This window comes from Pelophylax lessonae (assembly GCF_965119305.1).
Source record: "Pelophylax lessonae genome assembly, chromosome: 8".
Taxonomy (NCBI): domain Eukaryota; kingdom Metazoa; phylum Chordata; class Amphibia; order Anura; family Ranidae; genus Pelophylax; species Pelophylax lessonae.
The window spans coordinates 179,944,162-179,965,923 of NC_138775.1; the positions used below are offsets into that span (position 1 = coordinate 179,944,162).

At 39.2% G+C, this 21,762-nt stretch overlaps 2 protein-coding genes across 2 annotated transcripts in view; one reads left to right on the forward strand and one right to left on the reverse strand.

Annotated features, from left to right (window-relative positions):
• Nucleotides 1-19,209, forward strand: part of LRRC39 (leucine rich repeat containing 39) — a 29,176-nt gene extending 9,967 nt beyond the window's left edge. The window contains exons 4-8 of the mRNA XM_082266015.1: nt 190-326; nt 2,706-2,851; nt 6,997-7,149; nt 14,849-14,988; nt 19,088-19,209. Of these exons, the coding sequence (XP_082122141.1) occupies nt 190-326; nt 2,706-2,851; nt 6,997-7,149; nt 14,849-14,988; nt 19,088-19,110 (599 nt within the window). The 3' untranslated portion in view covers nt 19,111-19,209. The remainder of the gene's footprint in view (nt 1-189; nt 327-2,705; nt 2,852-6,996; nt 7,150-14,848; nt 14,989-19,087) is intronic.
• Nucleotides 19,210-19,294: 85 nt separating this feature from the next.
• TRMT13 (tRNA methyltransferase 13 homolog) overlaps nt 19,295-21,762 on the reverse strand; it is a 29,345-nt gene continuing 26,877 nt past the window's right edge. Inside the window, exons 10-11 of the mRNA XM_082266014.1 lie at nt 19,599-19,983; nt 19,295-19,500 (exon numbers count right to left, since the gene is read on the reverse strand). Of these exons, the coding sequence (XP_082122140.1) occupies nt 19,326-19,500; nt 19,599-19,983 (560 nt within the window). The 3' untranslated portion in view covers nt 19,295-19,325. The remainder of the gene's footprint in view (nt 19,501-19,598; nt 19,984-21,762) is intronic.

Below are 21,762 nucleotides of genomic sequence, written 5' to 3' on the forward strand. Positions count from 1 at the left end.
GTCCCTTTAACCTTTTCGCTGCCCGGTCTGTATGTCATACGGACCTGACAGTGGGGGGTTTCACACACAATTCGGTGACTGCAGCCACCAGGATTATGTGTAAAACTGACAGGCAGTATTTATTTGAAGGCACACAGAATTTACTACTGAGCTTATTATGAACTAGTCTTTATTTATAACCATTTCCAGGCAGACTGACTAAGCTCCGAGAACTTCTGCTCAGCTACAACCGCATTTCTGAGGTCCCTGCAGAACTGGGTGACTGTGAGAGTTTAGAAAGGCTGGAACTTGCTGTGAATAAAGACATGTCTCATCTACCACACCAGGTAACAGGAAAACCTAACGTGTTAGAGCCCAACTCCAGGCTGCTTTTAAATTCCAAACAAAACCAAAGAAATTTTCAAGCTCAACTTGCCAACCAGCCAGAGACCAACCGAATTGACCTGTATAACAATAGGCGTCAAATACATGCATAAGCTACAGACCCCGTCAAGGCACCCCATTTTCTGTAGTCCTAACTCAAACTTCTGAGAGTCTCCACAATGGATGCACATGCATTTTAATGGATAGGTAGAGGACAGGTGAGCCTGGAAGGAGCCCACCCCTCCTTAGAGGTACAGGGGCACACTGAATACCCAGCACATAGCACTATGGCAGCCAAGGTATCAGTGCGTTGCCTTACCAAAGTAGAAACAAGTGGCCACTGCTCCTACCTATAACTTGTCTTTGCAGCAAGGAAGGGTGACGTATGTCAAACAAAACCAAAGATTTTTCCAAGCTCAACTTTTTTTTTTTTCTTAAGCTTTTAAATATACCTCTGCTGTAGGGTCCCCCGTCCTCTGTATAGGTTAAATTATAACTAAAGGCATAACTTTTTTTTTTGTTTTGGATAGAATGGGATTAGAACTCGTCAGGTTTTTGTCTGTGTGTGTTTGTCAGGGAGGTTCACCCTCTCTATTTGTCATGTTTACTGTTATCATCGAAAGTTAAAGTAAAAGTAAAGGCCAAATTTTGGGTTGACACCAGAACAGTAATATAGGGGCAGTCTTATAAGGGGACACCAATTCTGGCAACCCTCTCATTTTCTATTTTGGCTCTGGGACAGGAAGTGAAGGGAAATCTCCCAAAAAGTTATAATAAAGGTGAAATACTTACCTAATTCCTCACACCCCTGGCAGCCAGTGCTCTCCTCTATAGTCTGACTCTCCGGGTTATGGGGAGGCCTTTACCATGTAGCATTGTACTTGATGGGTAAATTCAAAAGCAGCCCAGAATTGGGCTTTAACTACCCAGATAATTGTCAGTGTAAACTTTTGCTGGCAAGCATTAAATCACATCAGTTTCAATCTATTGCAAACAAAGTAATCCTTTGGTCCAGTGTTACAAAATTAAATCACCTAAGAAGTTTAGTTCTCATGCTGGCAACTTTATAGCATTCAAAAGCGCTCTCAATTTTCATTCCCAAAAATGTTGAAAAGATCAAGGCAACCTACCACTAGAAGTAAATACACTATATTGTCAAAAGTATTGGGACACCTGCCTTTACACGCACATTAACTTTAATGGCATCCCAGTCTTAGTCCGTTGGGTTCAATATTGAGTTGACCCACCCTTTGCAGCTATAACAGCTTCAACTCTTCTGGGAAGGCTGTCCACAAGGTTTAGGAGTGTGTCTATGGGAATGTTTGACCATTCTTCCAGAAGCGCATTTGTGAGGTCAGGTACTGATGTTGGATGAGAAGGCCTGGTTCCCAGTCTCTGCTCTAATTCAAACCAAACTTTTGGGATAAAAGCTGATCAGTGTAAGCACCCCTATCAATGTTAAATGGTTTGTCTCAACCTTCTAAGTGCCACTTTTGCTGAATAGCTTGGTCTGATAAAGGAAGTTGAGAAATAACTGGCCAGCTCAATAGGTGAAAATTAAAAGGAAAAAAACCTTAAAAATGAACCAATGCAACCACAACATCTAAGTATTGGAAAGCTGCAATAAATAACATATTTGTTTTTGGGGTTTTACAGTGTTAAAGCGGTTGTAAACCGCTGCACTTTTTTTTTTTCTTACCTGCAAGGCAAAGGCATAATTTCCTAGTATGCATCACATACTAGCACATCATGTTAAACTTACCTGAAAATGAAACGTTCCAGCGATGCCATCGCTAAAGGCAGCGTCCATCCCTATCCGGTCTTCCTTCCGAGTACGCGGCTCTGGCTCTGTGACTGGCTGGAGCCGCGATGACATCACTCCTGCGCATGCGTGCGGGAGCCGCGATAACTTCACTCCCGCACATGCGCGTGGGAGCCGCCAGTCACAGCTCACTGCTCTGAAGAAATGACACGGGTGGCTGTTCCTTCAGAGCGCACGCGCCAGTGATATAACTGGTTGCTAGCTCAGTAAATATGTCCTAAACAGTGCATGTTTAGGAAATATTTACACTACCTATAGGTAAGCCATAATATAGGTTTACCTACCTATAGGTAAAAGTTAAAGATGGAAGTTTATTTTCTCCTTAAGCCACAAGTTGGATCTCTGCAATGCATGTAGATGACATGTTCTCTTTTATGGCACAACGAAAAACAACTGGCATTGTAAACATTAAATCTTGGAGAAATTTTGATAACAATTGGTACATTAAGATCAATATACAAAAATGATTTACCTTCAAAATAATTATTTTGAAACTTGTTTGGCTTTATCACTTCTCTAGCTGTGTAAACTGAAACAGCTTACCAATCTGGACCTAAACATGAATCAGTTCTCAACAATCCCAAGAGCTGTTTTGGATCTCCCATCACTGGAATGGTTGGACATGGGCAGCAACAGAATAAGTGAACTGCCCAAAGAGATAGACAAGTAAGTAACTTCTAATAGTTGTTTAAATATCTTTATACTTTCCATTCAAGTAGCGGGTCCAGAAAAAACATTTAGATTGAAATTAGTTGACTCAAACATGACAAGAATAAATGCTCTGCCGAATTATTTTTCTTGATTTCTGTATAAATGGTTAAACTAATTTCCACTAGTGTATGGCTAGCTTAAGAAATGTCTTACTTCTAAAAATCAGATTTAAACTTGTCTTTGGAAGAAGAGGGATGCAGAAGTTAAGCAGAGCATGCTTCTATAAGTGAATCCCCACAGAATATCTGTAAAACTGTGTGGATTCTGCTTCATTGGATCACACAAAACTGGATTACAGGAAATGTAGTGCACTTTCTTTTTTTTTTTTTTTAATCAGAAAAGGTTTTATTAACCAAATAGACAGTACAAAAGAGAAATACAACATTTTTCCCGTAGAAGCGATCAACCTATTAAAGCGTGACATAGCCGTAAATCACACGCAATCGATAACTACTAGCATTAGAAACTGTTTTGTGTCACTCAATTAATCTTGATACAAAAAAAGAGAGAGTCTTGTACCTACATCCAAGTGATATAACTGCATTAAGGACTAAAATAAGTCCTACCACAAAGTGGTTAGAGGGCTGGTTGGAGGGGACTTTAATGGTACATAATAATAGATGTAACAAAAGATATTTATAAAATTGTAAATTTTATTTGTGCTTAACGTATACAAGTTACAAAATATATACATATACAAAATATGAGACTATACATTAAGACACAGACATGAAATATAAAGTTAATGTAGACACAATGCTCCTATGCGTATTACTCCTTTGTTGATCCTGCCAGAATGGCCAATTGGTCAACAATAGCCCGACGTGTTTCGCCGTCGCTTCCTCAGGGTCATATAAAGGAATTGTAGTAATAACTAGAGCTCTATATAAGTAGATAAATACATAAATGCATTAATACAACAAATACATACAGAGACATTCATTACAATGTATATGCCATCAAATACATTAGGAGATATCTTCGCTGAACCAATGACCATCACCATTATTCAACTGTGCATGCAAAAGGTCACCCATATATACCATGAAAGAGATGGAAAATTCATGGAAAGACGTGCAAGTGAACCCAGATATATCCATAGGGGGGACGAGTGCGGGAGCCAGAACAAAGAAAGATAAGCAATATATACCACAAGATATAGGTATGCGATATGAGTGAGAATTATTTTGGCCACATGCATAAACAGTGAAACAAAAAGTTATTTATTTTGGTGAAATATGAAAAAAGGGGTAGAAAAACTTTTATCATACCAAAACGATATCTTTAAAATTGACAGACACGATGGTTTTAAAGATATCGTTTTGGTATGATAAAAGTTTTTCCATCTCTTTCATGGTATATATGGGTGACCTTTTGCATGCACGGTTGAATAATGGTAATGGTCATTGGTTCAGCGAAGATATCTCCTAATGTATTTGATGGCATATACATTGTAATGAATGTCTGTATGTATTTGTTGTATTAATGCATTTATGTATTTATCTACTTATATAGAGCTCTAGTAATTACTACAATTCCTTTATATGCCCCTGAGGAAGCGACAGCGAAACATGTCGGGCTATTGTTGACCAATTGGCCATTCTGGCAGGATCAACAAAGGAGTCATACGCATACGAGCATTGTGTCTACATTAATTTTATATTTCATGTCTGTGTCCTTATGTATAGTCTCATATTTTGTATATGTATATATTTTGGCACGTGTATATGTTAAGCACAAATAAAATTTACAATTTTATAAATATCTTTTGTTACATCTATTATTATGTACCATTAAAGTCCCCTCCAACCAGCCCTCTAACCACTTTGTGGTAGGACTTATTTTAGTCCTTAATGCAACTACTAGCATTAGCTATCATCGATAAATATTAGGATGGCTAAGCAACTGAGTCGTGGAACCGATAGACCAGGAAGAGCCAGATTTATAACACTTTTGTGCACCTGTGTATCTCCTTAAATGTTCTACCCCATAGGACATTGCAGAACTCCCAGTAAAACTAGCTCCTTGGTGGACAATCAGGGGGTATCAAGCTACAGAAACCAAAGTTTCTCAAATTTGCTTAGCCGACCTCTGTGTTGGTAAATATACCTTTCCAGAAGAAGAGTCTCCCCCAGGTGGGTCACCTATGTCTTAACAGATGGGGGAGTTGCAGATTTCCAACCAAGAAGAATTACTTTCCTGGCTCGGAATAGGTCCCTATTGAAGGCTATTCTAGTAATTTCCTCTGGAATTACCTCTTCGAGAATGCCAAGTAAACAATAAGAGGGGTTCAGGGGAACATTCACTTGGAAAACTCTATTGAGTGTGGAAAGGACCTCACTCCAATAATGATGGAGCTTTGGACATCGCCAGAGGAGATGAATGAGAGTCCCAGGCATCTGTCCACACCTGCCGCAGAGCAAGTCAGAAAGCCTGCCCATCCTGTAAAACTTCACAGGAGTATAGTGTACCTTCAATAAAATGTACAATTGGGAGACCTTCTGAGATACGTTAAAAGAACACATATTGGCAGACTGGAAAGCCTCCTCCCACTGATCGCCCGTCAATGTGCCCACATCCTCTTCCCATTGAGACATCGCCTTATTGGGGTAGGCTTTCAAGTATTCCGACAATAGCAAGTGGTAACATTGAGAGATAACACCCTTTGTTTTGATCACTGACTGAAGTCAATGGAAAATGGGGGTGGGTGATAGTGTCCATTCCACCAAACACCGCATCTCCCTGAACCTTAAATGCGTGAAAAAACTGCAAGTAGTAATAGTACATAGTGGACAGCAAAGCAAATTGGCGCTGTAGGTCACAAAAGGACAACAGCCTTTTGTTTTGGAAAACCTGTGAGAGAAGAGAAGCCCCCCTAGCACACCATCTGGGCCCCTGCTGAATTTTAGCTAGTTCAATATAAGTTTTATTATCCCAGAGTGGGCTATAAGCAGTAAATCCTGTCCCCTGTTAAAAGTTGTTTAGATTTGTTCCACACTTTTTGAAGTAGTGTGTAGTTTATTCGATTTTTGTAACAAAAATGGGCTTCCAAACCCTCTGGAATAGTGTCTGCCCCTGTACCAGATAGCATAAGGCGGGCCGAGGGACCATTCGGGGTAGGAGACACAGATTCTATTAAATGCTGAAGTTAGGCAGCTATATAGTAAATCCAAGGATTTGGGAGTGCCAAGCCTCCGCCATTCTTAGGGAATTGCATCTGTTCCAGTTTGATATTTGGGTGGGGGGGGGGGGGGGGTGAGCATTCCAGAGCAGTAACCTGAAATAGGGAATTGACCACCCTGAATGTTTTCAGTGGTATGACCACTGGGGAATTGTGAAGGACATATGGAAATTGGGTGGGGCATAAGTATAATTTTGATAAGGTTAGTTTTTCCAGCTAAGGACATTTTAAGCTTACAGTGGGGATCGAAAGTTTGGGCACCCCAGGTAAAAATTTGTATTAATGTGCATAAAGAAGCCAAGGAACGATGGAAAAATCTCCAAAAGGCATCAAATTACAGATTAGACATTCCTATAATATATCAACAAAAGTTAGATTTTATTTCCATCATTGACACTTTCAAAATTACAGAAAACAAAAAAATAGCGTCTACAAAAGTTTGGGCACCCTGCAGAGTTAATATCTTGTACTGCCCCCTTTGGCAAGTATCACACAAACTTTCGATCCCCACTGTATTCCAGATATTCATTTTATCCCAAAACCAGGTTAATAAGGACTGTACGTTAAGGAGGCAATATTCTGTGATTGTGGGGGAGATATGAATACCTAGGTATTTGAATGAGGTTACTATTGAGATGGGGCAGGAAAGTGTCACTGGCTGCCTCGGTGCATCATCCAGCAACAGAAATGCAGATTTGGTCCAGTTAATGGTGAGACCAGAGTACGTCCCAAACTTGGAAATAATGGACATAACCCTGGAAAGAGAGGAGGAAGTATCCCCCAGAAACATTAAGGTAGTAGTGCTCTTTCTAAATTATGCACAGTTGCATCTACTAGATTGCAATGGTAGTTCACTAATTTACTCTTTTTTTTTTTTTTTTTGCCTGGAATTCCTCTCACTGTGGTTTTTGTTACATAGGATGCAGACATTACACACTTTGTGGCTTCAACGCAATGAAATCTCAGAGCTTCCAGAATCCATCAATTGCCTGAAAAACCTCAGCACTTTGGTCCTGACCAATAATCTAATGAAGCAGATCCCACTTTGTCTGCAGAGCTTGCACAACCTTCGGTAGAATTTTTATTTTTTTTATAAGATTGTAAACTTTGTATTATTTGTAATATAATTTTGTCTGTATGTATAAATATTGATATACAGTGCTGTGAAAAAGTATTTATCCCCTTCTTGATTTTTTTGCATATTTGTCACACTTAAATGACTCAGATCATTAAACAAATTTTAATATTATGCAAAGATAACCCGAGTAAATACAAAATGCAGTTTTTAAATTATTTTATTTATTAAGGTGAAATTCCTAAAAAACTGCATTTGAAAGACCGCTGCTAAAAAATATACATACACTGAACAAAATTATAAATGCAAAACTTTTGTTTTTGCCCCCATTTTCTTTAGCTGAACTCAAAGATCTAAAACTTTTTCTATGTACACAAAAGGCCAATTTCTCTCAAATATTGTTCACAAATCGAAATCTGTGTTAGTGAGCACTTCTCCTTTGCCGAGATAACCAAAACTTAACCAAAACATAACCAAAATGCAGACCCTGGACGCACATTGGCTGCATCCAGGGTTGGTCAGAGGCTCTATTCCTATGAAATTGCTCAGATGACCACCCCCCTTCATTACTTGTGTTAATAAAGTGTTTCTGACAACATAATTATTTGATCCCCTGCAGCTTTTGTAAGTTTGCCCACTTACAAAAAAATTAGGGATCTATAATTTTTATCATAGGTGTATAGCTTGTAAGTGCTTGACTGTAGAGATGGTGTTCTTAAGGTCATAGTCAGCATTTTTCTTCCTCCAAACACAGCGAGTCCCCCTCCTCAAGAAGGCACATGCACAATTATGCCAATGAACAACTAAATGACTCAGAGAAGGATTGGGAGAAATTGCTGTGGTCAGATGAGACCAAAATTAGGCTCCCTGGCATCAACTCCACTCGCCGTGTTTGGAGGAAGAAAGATTCTAAATATGACCCTAAGAACAACATCCCTACGGTCAAGCACAGAGGTGGAAACATGATGCTTTGGGGCTGTTTCTCAGCTAAAGGTACAGGCCAACTTTGCTGCATTGAGGGGCCAATGGACGGGCCAATGTTTATGAAAAACTTGAATGAGAACCTTCTTTCCTCAGCCAGAACACTGAAGATGGGTTGTGGATGGGTCTTCCTGCATGACAATGACCCAAAACATACTGCCAAGGCAACAAAGGAGTGACTCAAGAAGAAGCACATTAAAGTCATGGAGTGGCATAATCAGTCTTCAGACCTTACCCCTACAGAAAACTTATGGAGGGAGCTAAAACTTTGAGTTGCCAAGAGACACTCAACCTTGGGGATTTAGAGAAGATTTGTAAAGAAGAGTAGACCAAAATCCATCCTGAGATGTGTGCAAACCTGGTCACCAACTACAAGGAACGTCTCACCTCTGTGTTTCCCCACCAAGTACTAAGTCAAGTTTTGCTTGGGGATCAAATACTTACAGTATTTCACTCACTGAACTGCAACTTAATTGATAGCATTTGTTTTATGTGATTTTTTTTCTAGTATATGTAGAGGATTTCTGGTGCCTCAAGCCAGGAAGAAGTTGGGATTTTTAAGGCAAAAATTTGAATGGTTTGTATAAGTAAAACAGTTTATTTGTACATTTTAAAACAGTACACATGTGTGTGTAGGGCTATAGGCCCTGTAGTGTAGAGAGGTGATAAAGAATAGAGTTTTTCAGTGAAAATAGTGACTTTGGTGAATATATGAATGTCTTTCTCTGTTCACCGGGCTTGGTTACAAGTTTACTGGGACAGAGAGAACATCCGCAATATCCAACGCTTTTCGGCTTGGCAGCTTTTGTCAAGGATATCACTGTATCTGTGGTTATAACAGAAGAATATATTTTAATACACCTACTCTTCCAAGGGAAGAAAATTTCCATACTGGTGGTGTTTACATTAAAACGTACTTTTGCTTATTTGCCTTTCCATGCATGGAGACCTTTTCCTCCTATCCTGTTTTCTGCAACAGGAACTAGAGTCGCTGCTTCTAAGGGTGAGATATATATATATATATATGTTACAAAGTATAAAGTATGATTCAAAAAAATCATGTCTGTTTTGTTTAGAAATATTTTTACTCACTGAGAAAAAGCAGGAAAGCGGGATGCTTCCGTGAGTTTCCAAAAAAATAATCAGTTTTTATTCCAAGCACTGTGGTATATTCCATATACCATAGGATATATACTTTACATGGAAGAAAAGAAGATGTGGATGTATAAAGATAATGAAACCAAAGTGGCTGTTCCTTTAAATGTGTGTCAGAGAGTTCCTGCTTGTGATGTTTAAAACAAGGGAGAGAAAGCACTTACATGTTTAGGCAGCTTGGATTGGCTTCAGGCAGCGCTCTGCAGGTCCGCACGTCTCCTTCTCCTGGAAGGGACTGGCGTACTGCTTCGTTCCCCGGCGTTATATACCCTCCGCGCATGCGCAGTACTGCGCATCGGGATAATGTGATGTTGCGGCCGTTACGTATGTCTAGTCCTACTGCGCATGCGCAGCTTGAGTTGCGCGCGCATCCAGGCAGAGATGCTCGGCCGTGAAATATGTATAGTAGCGCTGCCGACACAGTTAGGGAGCTGGATGCCTGGAAGGCACCCAAAAGGGAGAAGAGGAAGATGGAGGGTATCCTCCTTTTTCTCCGGAAATGCCCCAGCTTAGTGATAACTGGGGCTTTGTGTGCCGGGTGCAGAAAAGACGGGTAAAGTATCTGAGGAAGGTTTTTTCCATGCAATTGGAAAGGCTTTTTATCCAAGGATATAGAATATCTGAAAACGATTTTTGAAACAAAATAACACATTATTGTTTACATAATACAATAGTTTTCAACAGCAGTAATATTTGCAAGGTCAGAAATGACAAAAAGTGTCATGGGAGCATGTGGATAGTGGTAGAGAGGTGTGACACCCCATTTTGGTATATTGGGGTTTTGGAGACACTTGAATTATATGTTGGGCCTAATTTAGTATCTCATTAAAGAATCTTGGTACTCGGATAGAAGGTTCTTTTTTGAAGGACTTTTTTTAGGGAACAAGTAGGGGTGTTTCTCCAGCCATGGGGATTTTTTGGTTTAGAGGCAATAGATAATAATAATAATGGATGTCACGATTAAAAAAGGAAAAAGAAAAAGGTAGTTTTGTTTGTTTTTAGTCTGTTTTACCTGAAGTAAAACCTGTAATGAAGGGACGGATACTTTCAGTTTCATTTAAACCTGGGAAAGTAGTAGCTTTTAAATATTTAATCCATCTCATCTTGAGTTGGAGAAGCGTCTTGTTCCAATCCCCGCCTCTTTCTGGGATATGGATCCTGTCCAGGGCCATAAAGGTGACTTTTGGCATTCTGTATTTATGAAATGATGCCATGTGTCTTCCCAATGGGAGATAGTAGTTGCCGATTTCCATGCTATTCATGTGTTTGTTGACTCTGGTTCCAAACTCTTGTTTAGTTTTTCCCACATAGGATTTGCATTCGCACTATATGAGGTAAACCACGCCTCTGGTTTTGGAGTTTGCAAAATGTTTTTGTTTGAACAATTCACTATTTGGTAAGATAGTTGAGGTGCATTTAATAATTACCCGGCATCGTACACAATTTCCGCAAGGGAAGGTTCCCTTGTCTTTGTACGGGTCCTTTCTTGCGCCTTCTTTGTACTCACTGTGTACGAGTTTCTCTTTTATAGATCCTGCTTTTCTGAATGTTATTGGTGGATATTCTGGGACCAGAATTTTTAGACTTGGGTCTTCTGTTAAGATGGACCAGTGCTTCTTCAGAATGTTACGTATCCTATGGTGTTCATTGGAATATCGCATTATGATTCTGGTTATCGGCTGTTTGTCTTGGGTTTCTGTGTTTTTGTTGAAGAGGACATCATGTCTATTTCGTGTTTTTACATGGTTAAAGGCCTTTCTGAGAGAGGTCTTGGTGTATCCTCTTTGTATTAAACGTCCTGTAAGGGCGTTCGCTTCATTTTGGAAGTCTTCCGGGCTGCTACAGTTTCTTTTTAACCTCACATATTGACTGTAGGGTATTGATTTCTTTAAGGAAATTGGATGTAGCTTTCGGCATGTAAAATAGTATTGCCGGCCGTTTCTTTCCTGTATAGTGTAGTTTGGAGGTTCCCCGCTGCGTCCTTGAGTATCCAAGTGTCTTGTTATAACTCATGGTAAAGAACATGTTATATAGATTGTTATTCATTTCTTGTAGGCATTCCTCCAACATGATTTCTGGGCCATCCCAGATGATGAAAATATCGTCAATGAACATTTGCCACTATAGTATGTTGTCCGTATATTGGTGATTTTTGTCGTCTGATAGAAAATCCTGTTCCCATTTACCAAGATAAATGTTTGCATATGAAGGCGCACAGCTGGTGCACATGGCCACGCCACAAATTTGTAAATAGTAGGATCCGGCTAAGGAAAAATAATTGTGGTTTAAAGTGGGGTCCAACATAGATACAATAAAGTCATTACATTTTTTGTCGTATCTACTTTGTTGTTCTAGTGTTTCTTTTACAGCCGCTAGTCCTTTTGTGTGTGTGATATTATTATATAAAGATTCCACATCAATGGTGGCTAGGATGGCATCTTTTGGGATGGTCATTCCTTCCAGAATTTGTAGAAGATGTAATGTATCTTTCGTGTATGACGCTAATTTCGTAACGTGTGGTTTAAGGTATGAGTCAATCACCTGACTGGTTGTTTCTGAAACGTTACCATTACCAGAAATGATAGGTCTTCCGGGAGGGTTTCTTGCATCCTTGTGAATCTTGGGGAGTGCGTAGAAGGTGGGTATCGTTTTGTTGGATATGGAATGCGCATGAATTCCCACAGTGTTGTTGATATTGTTTTTTCGTTTAACACTCTGTGAGTTTTTTATAGAAGTCTTCATTGTAGGTGTTGATCATGAGTGGTGAGATCATTTTATAACACTTTTTGTTTTCTAGTACTTTTTGGCACATGGATTTATAGACTTCATTATCCATAAGGACGATGTTACCAACCTTATCCGAGGGTTTGATGGTAATGGTTTCGTTTTTTTGTAAATTTTGTAATGCGATTTTTTGTTGCTTTGTGAGGTTTCCAGTGGTGCATTCATTTCTAATTTTTTCAATGTCTTTTGTGGTCTGTTTCACAAATAGGGCTATATCTGTGTTGGTATTTAGCGGGGGAAATTTTCCTGACTTCTTTTTGAAGTTAGGATTGATAAGAGTGTCTTCTTCATCATCCTCATCATCATTAAGTAATGTTGATGGTTCCATAAAGTCTTCCAGTCCTCCCTCTTGTAGTAAGAGATTGAGATCTCTTATAGCTTTGAATTCAGCCGCTGTCATTGCAGGTGGTTGGTGGTCTTCAGGTGGCGTTTTAGTATACATAGCCTTAAACAGGAGGTTTCTGGCAAATAAGTTTATGTCCTTGATTGCCTCAGAAGTATCCAAAATTTGATGAGGTTTGAGAGTTTTACTTCTGCCTTCTTTTTTAGGCATATTTGAAGGGTCTTGTTGATCCCTTTCTCGTCTTTCATTTTCGCTTCCAAGATCTTCATCTCTGTCTCTAGTTTGGTCTTGTGGAGGCATTTTTTGCCAGGGACCTCTTCTTCTGCTTGTTTGTGTTTCTGGGCCAGAAACCAAGGAGGATGAGTCTGAAGAGTAGAAATTATTTGTTTGTTTTCTTCCCTGTTGGTTTCCTTTTTCGTATCTGTCTCGGGTTTGTCCATTTATAGGCTCTGTTCTGGCTGAATGCATTTTTATCTCTCCAGTACTTTTTTTCCAAAGTATTTCTTTACTATAATTTTCAAGGTGTTCCTTGAGTTGTTTTTCTTGTGTGCTATATAGTTCAACTTTTTTTAAGGGAGATAGTTGTTCATATAATAATTTGATGTTGTTATCAAGGCTCTTAATAAAGTACTCTTCTTGGAGTAGGATCATCAAGTTTTTTGAACATTCGTTCAGTTTGCTCTCCCACTCTCTCTTCATTTGTGTTGTTACATTGTCTAAGGTGGGGAATATTTGTATTCTTAAACCCACCGGATTGATGTCTTCTTTTATGTATCTCTCGAATGCTCTAATATGCCAATGTAGAGCAGATTTCCTTTCAAGGAGTTTTTTAAAGTTCTAAATAGTGCCAATATGTCAGAGTCCTGCTGTTCCTTCCCTTGAAAGTTGGTTTGTATACCGTGCATGAGGTTCTCCCACTCGTTTCCCATCAAGTCTCCCATTTTGTCAATTTCTGCGGGTTAGTAATCCCTTGATTTTAAACTGATCAAGGGAGAAGAGAAAACCCTCCTTATAAAGCTGGCTATCTTGTCAGCTAGGAGTGATGTCTGTTTAGGTTAAACAATTCTTTCCTTATATTTAAAGGAGAGATAAGTCCTTGTGGTTCTGTGCCCTGCTGTGCTGTTTGGCGCAGACAGAAGGAGATATGGGGGGGGGGTTTGCTTGAGAGACCTATGAGGACATGGATGTTTGACCATCCGGTGAACAATTGTATGGATTTTTAGGTTTCTCTAAGCCTTATTTATACATTTTGCCAACATCCCTGAATTAATGCAGAGGATTTCTGGTGCCTCAAGCCAGGAAGAAGTTGGAATTTTTTAGGCAAAGATTTAAATGGTTTGTATAAGTAAAACAGTTTATTTGTACATTTTAAAACAGTACACATGTGTGTGTAGGTCTATAGACCCTGTAGTATAGAGAGGTGATAAAGAATAGAGTTTTTCAGTGAAAATAGTGACTTTGGTGAATATATGAATGTCTTTCTCTGTTCACCAGGCTTGGTTACAAGTTTACTGGGACAGAGAGAACATCCGCAATATCCGTCGCGTTTCGGCTTGGCAGCCTTTGTCAAGGATATCACCGTATCTGTGGTTATAACAGAAGAATATATTTTAATACACCTACTCTTCCAAGGGAAGAAAATTTCCATTAAGGTGGTGTTTACATTAAAACTTACTTTAGCTTATTTACCTTTCCATGCATTGAGACCGTTTCCTCCTATCCTGTTTTCTGCGACAGGAACTAGAGATGCTGCTTCTAAGGGTGATATATATATATATATATATATATATATATATATATATATATATATATATATATATATATATATAGGTTACAAAGTATGATTCAAAAAAATCATGTGATTTTTTTTTCTGGATGTTTGGTTGATATACTGTCTCTATCATTTAAAATACACCTATGATAACAAATATAGACCCTTCATTTCTTTGTAAGTGGGCAAACTTACAAAATCTGTAGGAGATCAAATAATGATTTTCCCTACTGTAGCTACCACTCACTGTATGATTCCCACCATGGCAGGTAAACACCCCCACCAATTTTCAGTTAACAATATAAGTATTTGTTGCACTGGCCAAACTTCATTATGCTACGATGAACAGCAGAGGAGTCCACAATCAATTGCAAGCAAATTTAAAAAAAAAAAAAAAAAAAAAACATGGGTAGAAGTAAATCTGAAGGCTTTATTATAAAAAGGGAAAGGAATGACTCTACCAAAACTCCTTCACTTTAGAAGGAACATTATACAAAAGACATTATTCCTTGTAGGTGTCCAGCCAGAATTCTGGTTAACACTAGCCAATGTCTGATTTTACAAATATACTGTATTGTTATAAGCTAAATATACCCCAAAATATTAAAGAATATTGTAAAACTAAATAAAATGAATAACTTAATATACCATTTTGTTCTCAGGTTTGTAAATTTCAGGGATAACCCATTAGAGCTTCAGATCGCTCTACCACCTAGTGATGAAGAAGAGGATGAGAGAGAACTGTTTGGCCTACAGTTCATGCATGCCTATATCCAGGAGACCCTAAAATGCAAAAACTCAGGTATGTGTGCCACAATAGCCTTCAGTCTGTCATTTCTTCCTTTTGTATTTGCAGCCTCGCAGAGACGCAAATGTTTAAATACACTGATAGAAATTATACTAAAAGCAGTTTTCCTTGCCAAAGCATTCCTGTCAATTCAGTCCTAGGATTTAAAGCAACTCTTTCACCAAAGGTTTAAAAAGGCTTTCCTGCAAAGAATAAGGTCTATGCCTCATTCAGCCAGCCTATATTACCATATAGGTACACAGGCCGTATGTCCTATGTGATGGGCATGCAGGGAAGGCTGAGTAGACCCGAACACACACCTGGAGAGTGCAAAATCTGGTGCAGTTCTGCATAGAAACTAATCGGCTTCCATTTTTTTTGTCAAAGCCTAATTGAACAAGCTAAAGTTAGAAACTGACTGGCTACCATGTCCAGCTGCATCAGATTTTGCACTCTCCAGTTTTAGTAAATCAGGCCCATTCTTTGCATTAGGGACCACTCAACAACCTCTGCACACTGGTCACATTAAGATGAATGTTAATACAGCCACTGTGTTGCCATAGAGTAATGCTCAAGCAGCATAAAAAGGCACTTATTCGCATTGTACAAGCCACATTGTGAATAACGACTTATACTTTCCCCTCCCACACTGATGATCTCCACAGTATCAAGCACTTTTTTAATCAGATAGACTGTGAGGTTGTCTTACTAAAACTGGGAAGTGCAAAATCTGGTGCAGCTATGCATGGTAGCCAATTAACTTCTAACATCAGTTTGTTCAATTAAGCTTTGACAAAAAACCTGGAAGCTGATTGGTTTCTATGCAGAGCCATACAAGGTTTGCACTCTCCAGTTTTAGTTAATCAACCCGTGTGCTGAGGGTTCGCTCTATTGCCTCTTACATCACTCTTGTGCCTTGTTATGGCTGTAGATCACAGAGGCATGTGACACTATCTCATGCTACAGATTTTACAGTAAGGGTATCGAAACACTGGTGGTGCGAGGGTAAAAAATAACCCTAATAAATCACCCAGTCTGAGTTTTTCAGGTTACCCCAGGTACTTACACTAAACAGCATGTTTTAAGGGCAGGGAATGTGACTTTAAACAAATATTCATTGGTAATGAATCAAGCTGTCATTTAAACAAATGCACCTGGAAAATCCACCTGCAGTGAAAGTTTGTTGGATGCCACATTCACTGCTTTATAAATATTCACTGTATTAAAATAAATCATTTGAGTGACGTATTAATGAATGCAGAGCTGCATCTATTTGTGTCTTCAATTTAGGGTTCATCTCTAAAGAGAACTGGCCAGCCTTTTAACTCTAAATATTCTAACCAAGTATAAGCCACACTTTGGGCTAAGCCCTGCCCACATAGTTCTTGCTGTCTTACTTAGTAGTCTTTTATCAATGAGATTGGAGGGTGGAGTTAAGACCTGAAGGTAAAGGGGTTGTAAAGTCAGAAGGTTTTTTATCCTAATGCATTCTTTGCAATAAGATTAAAAGCCTTCTGTGTGCAGTAGCCCCCCTCTGTCCCCCTAATACTTACCTGAGGTCCCTCTTTGTCCAGCCATGTCCACAAGTGTCTCGGCCGTCTGAGATTCTCCCTCCTGAGTGGCTGAGACACAGCAGGGGCGCTGCTGTTAATCAATGTCAGCTAGCCAATCAGTAGAGAGGGGGGAGGGGCCAGGTCAGGGCTTCGTGCCTGAATGGACAAGGAGCTGTGACTCGGTTTGGGTTCCCCCTTAGCAAGCTGCTTGCTGTGGGGGTACTCAACAGGAGGGAGGGGATTACAGAAGACGGACCCGAGAAGAGGAGGATTGGTGCTGCTCTGTGCAAATCCACTGAGGAAGAGCAGGTAAGTATAACAGGTTTGTTTTTTTTTTGTATTTTTTGTAGGAAAAAAATACGAGACTTTACAATCACTTTAAGAGTTCTTAAATGGGAACCTGAGAAATTATAGAGGCTACTATTGCTGGCCTTTCAAAAAAGCTTGTTGCCTGTGTCCGTGACACAGAACAAGTATGCAGATTAGGAGTACTGATTTAAACTTTGCTTTCTGCCTGCTTTGTCTAAGTCAGTGGTTCTGTAAGTTTTGAGGTCAGACACAATTAAATAACTAGAATTCACACAAGGTAGTTAGCTATGGCACCCCCATATTTCCATTATTAATAGCGCACTTATGATCAGAGATGCGTATGAGGAAAAGGGATTTATGGCATCTTGTCATGTCTGCACACCTGGGTATCTTTCACTTTAGATTTTCTGGACAGCTCAGACTGTCCAGTAACAATCATCACCTTTCTTCTAGGTAGTGTTTAATTTTTCCTTATCTCTGCTCAGGATTTTTTTTGACCAAGAGCAGTCTCCATTCTCCCATTCGGGTAGAGCATTTCCATATGTTAGGATACCGATATCAGTTCTAAAAGGGACTTTTTCAAGGTTTTATTGTCTGGCATAGATTGATGTTTCTTATACAGTAGTCGGCACGGCTTTAGTGCTCAAATCTGTTTATCTATGTTTTTTTTTTTTTTTTATCAGTCTCTAATCTTTTGCCTCTAATAAGGTCTTGCTCCCGTTTTTCTTGTTTTAGCTCCATGCCATGTCCTTTCATTGGACTCCATCTGCCATAGTTAACTTCCATCTTTAGAGGGTCTTGGTGTGTAACATCACGTTGATCAAATTGAACTTTTAACCCAAATGTATAATATCCTTCTTGCATAGTGGATTGCGAAACTGCATATCTTTCCAAAGTTTGACATAAGGTCTTTTCCCACTGATGGTTCTTCATCTGTCTCTGGAGCTACTACCTTTCCCCCCGTTCTGTACAATAGAAGTTTATCTTTTCTGGACACTGAAATAAGTCACATTTTAGACTTTTTCCAACTGTGTTACAACTTCATCATAGCATAGAGATAAACCACATATATGCACATACAGGAAAAGAATGGACATCAAACCTGACTATGCTTGTTTTTTTGAACCATAATGAAGTTAGCCCTAAATACCTAAATGCTGTAAGAGATATAACTCCTTTAGGCAGATTAAAGCACATTAAGCAAGAAGTAGGGCTTTTTCAAGGGCATCACACACTAAGGTCTCTGTGCATCTATAACCATGGTAGTAAGCTAGACAGCTACAGTTTTACATCAACCAGTATGGAGAATATGTGGCAGACAATTTTAAGATTTAGGTCAGTGAAAATTATTTATTTTTGTTACCTATTTCTTCAGAGCCTATAAATGTTTGCTTTTTTTTAAATCTCCCAATCCGTCCTATCTATTGCTTAGTACCCAGGTGTGAACAACATGATGGGGAGCCATGTAAAGGGTCTTTCAAATACTTACAGTAATTTTACTTTCCTGACTCATGTCACCACACAATTTCTCAGCTGATCTGAAGTTGGTAATACAAGGATACAAATCTAAATCTCTTCTCTGAAGGGAAAATAAAAATAAATACCCATCCTTATGAAATTGATATACTACAACCAAGACGGTAGATGTAGTTATATACTGCTTCAGTGAATTAGCTGTCTGTGTGAATTAGCTGCCTCTGCGAATTAGCCAAGATTAGATGCAGAGGTACGGGCGGCATTGTAAGTACAAGAATCTGACACTCCTGGGTGTGTTGAATTGTTCCCTTTTCTGTCTGCCTGCTAAAGCTTCCCCATCCCTTGCTACTGTGCCTTCAGGCTCGGTCAGCTCCCATCATACCCTTGGGAGATGTCACCTGACAGCACAGAGGCTGTGTTCAGGAGTGCACTTCAACATAGGCAGAAACAATGGTTTTGCTGTGTTGGTCGATGCAGAATGCTTAAGCCAATCCCATTTAGAAGTGTGCTATCTGGCATAGCCTCTGTGCTGTCAGTGAACATCTCACAAGGCTGTGTTGGGAGCTCCAGACAGTGACATCTACAAATGCAGCCTTCTAGTCATTACAACCCCACCTGTAAATCTGTGACTACAACATGAATTAACTGAAGAGATAAGAATACAACGCAGGCCTTTTACAATAAGGAGCTAAAATAGGAACATTAAATGTGTTGACAGGACCTCTAAATAAGATTTGCATCAGAGGAGCTTAGGTTAACGATGTCATGTATTTCAGACACTACGATGGATTTTCAATAAAGACTTCAAAGCTGGATTAGTAGCAGGAACTGATTGTGTATATGCTCAGGATTCTGGAATTCCTCAAAGGGCTTTCATCCACTTAGCAGAAATAAACCTTCACTGCTAAGAGAAGAGATAGAATTGGACCTTTTTTTACATCCTGGATTTTGTGCTGGCAATAAGAAGGTAAAAAGAATTTGTGAACAGTCTACACGTATTTAAGAGTTTTTGCTTTACAATCGAGGTACTGCTTTCAACAGGACATTCTCTAAGGACACTTCAGGCTCTGTATAATATTCAAGACTAGCAGTATAGCCCATACTGTTCAAATAATCTAGACGTCCGTGATCTATAAGCAGTTTGCAAAGACGTCCTAAATTCTCTCTCTCCTCAACAGTCAAAGCCAGCCTGGAAAACAGAAGAAAAGACAGGACTTTTGTACAGTCATATGTGTGTATTGGAATATATAAATAAAGGTAATAAAGCACACATATGGGTTAACATACCCTTGTATTCCCTCTGAACTGCAGTCTGTGTTTGTCAGATCTATGTCATGCTCTTCTGCCTCTTCAGGTTCTCTTTTCTCATTCTCACTTAAAGTCTGCCCTGCTGTCCTGGAACCACAGGTTGCCCAGCTTGACATGCGCTGAAAAGCTCCAAATTCCTTTTGTCCTAGTCCTAGCTTCTGGAAGAAATCTCTGCCCACATAGTGGTGCCAATCACAACGGTGGTGACAACAAAGTGCAATTACAATCCCTTCAACAGGACAAGTGTTTGTTGATTTGTCTTCTGCGTTGTCTTTAAGATCTCCAGTATCTATCTTGAGGCGCTTACATTGTTGTCCCTTCACTAGATTGGAGTAATTTTGCACAAGACAGCGAAGAGCCAAATCTACAAATTAACAATTGAGTAGATGTTTACAAGCAGTGCCAATAAATTGTTCATAAACACAACAGCCATCAATTATTTTTAAGGTAAGAATAGTCCTGTCTCTGTATATCTATCTATATATATATATATATATATATATATATATATATATATATATTGTAACATTTGGGGTTATTTTAGCTTAAATGTAGAGCTTACCAGTGAGCTGAGTCCACTCCAGTGTTGCCTTTTAAGGGCTTGTTGGCCCACTTTTATTAAAGAAAAGGAAAACAGTCCATCCAGGATTTCCCACGCAGGGGTTTCAACTTTACACAGCAGTAAAGAAATAATAAGCGAATAATACCAAGCCACCTGGCTCTCTGGTCAGCACTGCTCCTCAGGCTTTGACCTCGGTCCTCTTGACCCTGTAACAGTGTCCCTGTATGGTACACCCTCTGTACCCTTCCTGACACTCTCCTTTTACAGCTTCCTTGCTGCTCAGGCCCACAGGTTTTGGCCCTCCGTCTGCTCTGTCAGACTGCACCGTGCAGACCTGCACACTTCTCCCTTGCTTGCCAGGACTCCTTGGGAGGGTGGAGACCAGAGCCCTGGTCCTGTCTGTGTTAAAAGGCCCAGATCCACCTGCACAATCAGTGTGCTGGCTATTCCTAACACCTGGTCCCAGGATTGGAGATATCCTGGGCGACATACACCCTCACAGCTGACTGCACTGTCACAATATATATATATACACACACACACACACACACACACACACACGCACACACACATATACTGTGTATATATAAGGGACAGTTTAATGAAATGTTGTCACTTTAAGAAAACTAAAAGTTTCTGATATGTATGAAGTAAGATTGTCTTTGTAACATTCTGCTTAAACTTTTTTGAATTAGTACTGCTAGTACCTTGGAGAAGGGGACATACCCAAAACGCTTGTCCTGAAAAATTGTATGTTAGTGCAAATAAAAAAAAGTATCATGGACAGTATCCAATTGTTTCTGTGGCAAGTGTACTAATACGGCTACAATCGACCATAATGTAGGAGTGTATTAGTGAAATATTTGAAGTACTCTTCCTTTCCAAGGAGGCAGTGATGAGGCACAGTGATGTTCATGGTGCTTTCAGGAAGCAGCCATAAGGCGGGGTTACTATTTTTATTTTATATATTTTTATTTTATTTTATGTGGGGTGCTCCCAGAAAATGCAAGGTCCGCTTTAAGTAAATTGGAACAAACATTCATTGTTAGTGGATCTCTTTGTGACTGTTACATTTAAAGGTTTTTTTAATTATAAATTTTACACATTTTTAAAGAATCTTGGTATGTGTTTTTACCTTTTTTTTTTTTTGTAATTTTAGTTGCAAATTTGTGTGCACTCGATATTTTTGTCATTGTGTTTTTTTATATAATTTACCCTCTGAATAAATTGGGATTATGTCATTTGTTTCTAGTGCAGTGGATTTTCCCTTTAATTAAATGTATTATTTCTTCATTTTCTGGGAGAAGTAATGTCATATGGGCAGCTGCATGCTTCCAGTTATGCCTTTTACTTTTTATATTGAAATGTCCCTTTCAAGAACTTTTGCCTCAGCTTTGTTTGGGCTTTACTTTTTGGCAGTGACACACATCATGATTATTTATTGGTGGCTAGAACTATAAAATAAAAAAAACTGCCATAGGGAGGTTTGCCAAATATGTAGCTCTAGCTAGACTTTAAGGCAAATGTTTTACTCTTTTTATTCCCTGGGGTCCTTCCTCTTCTGCCTCAGTGCAAAGAACA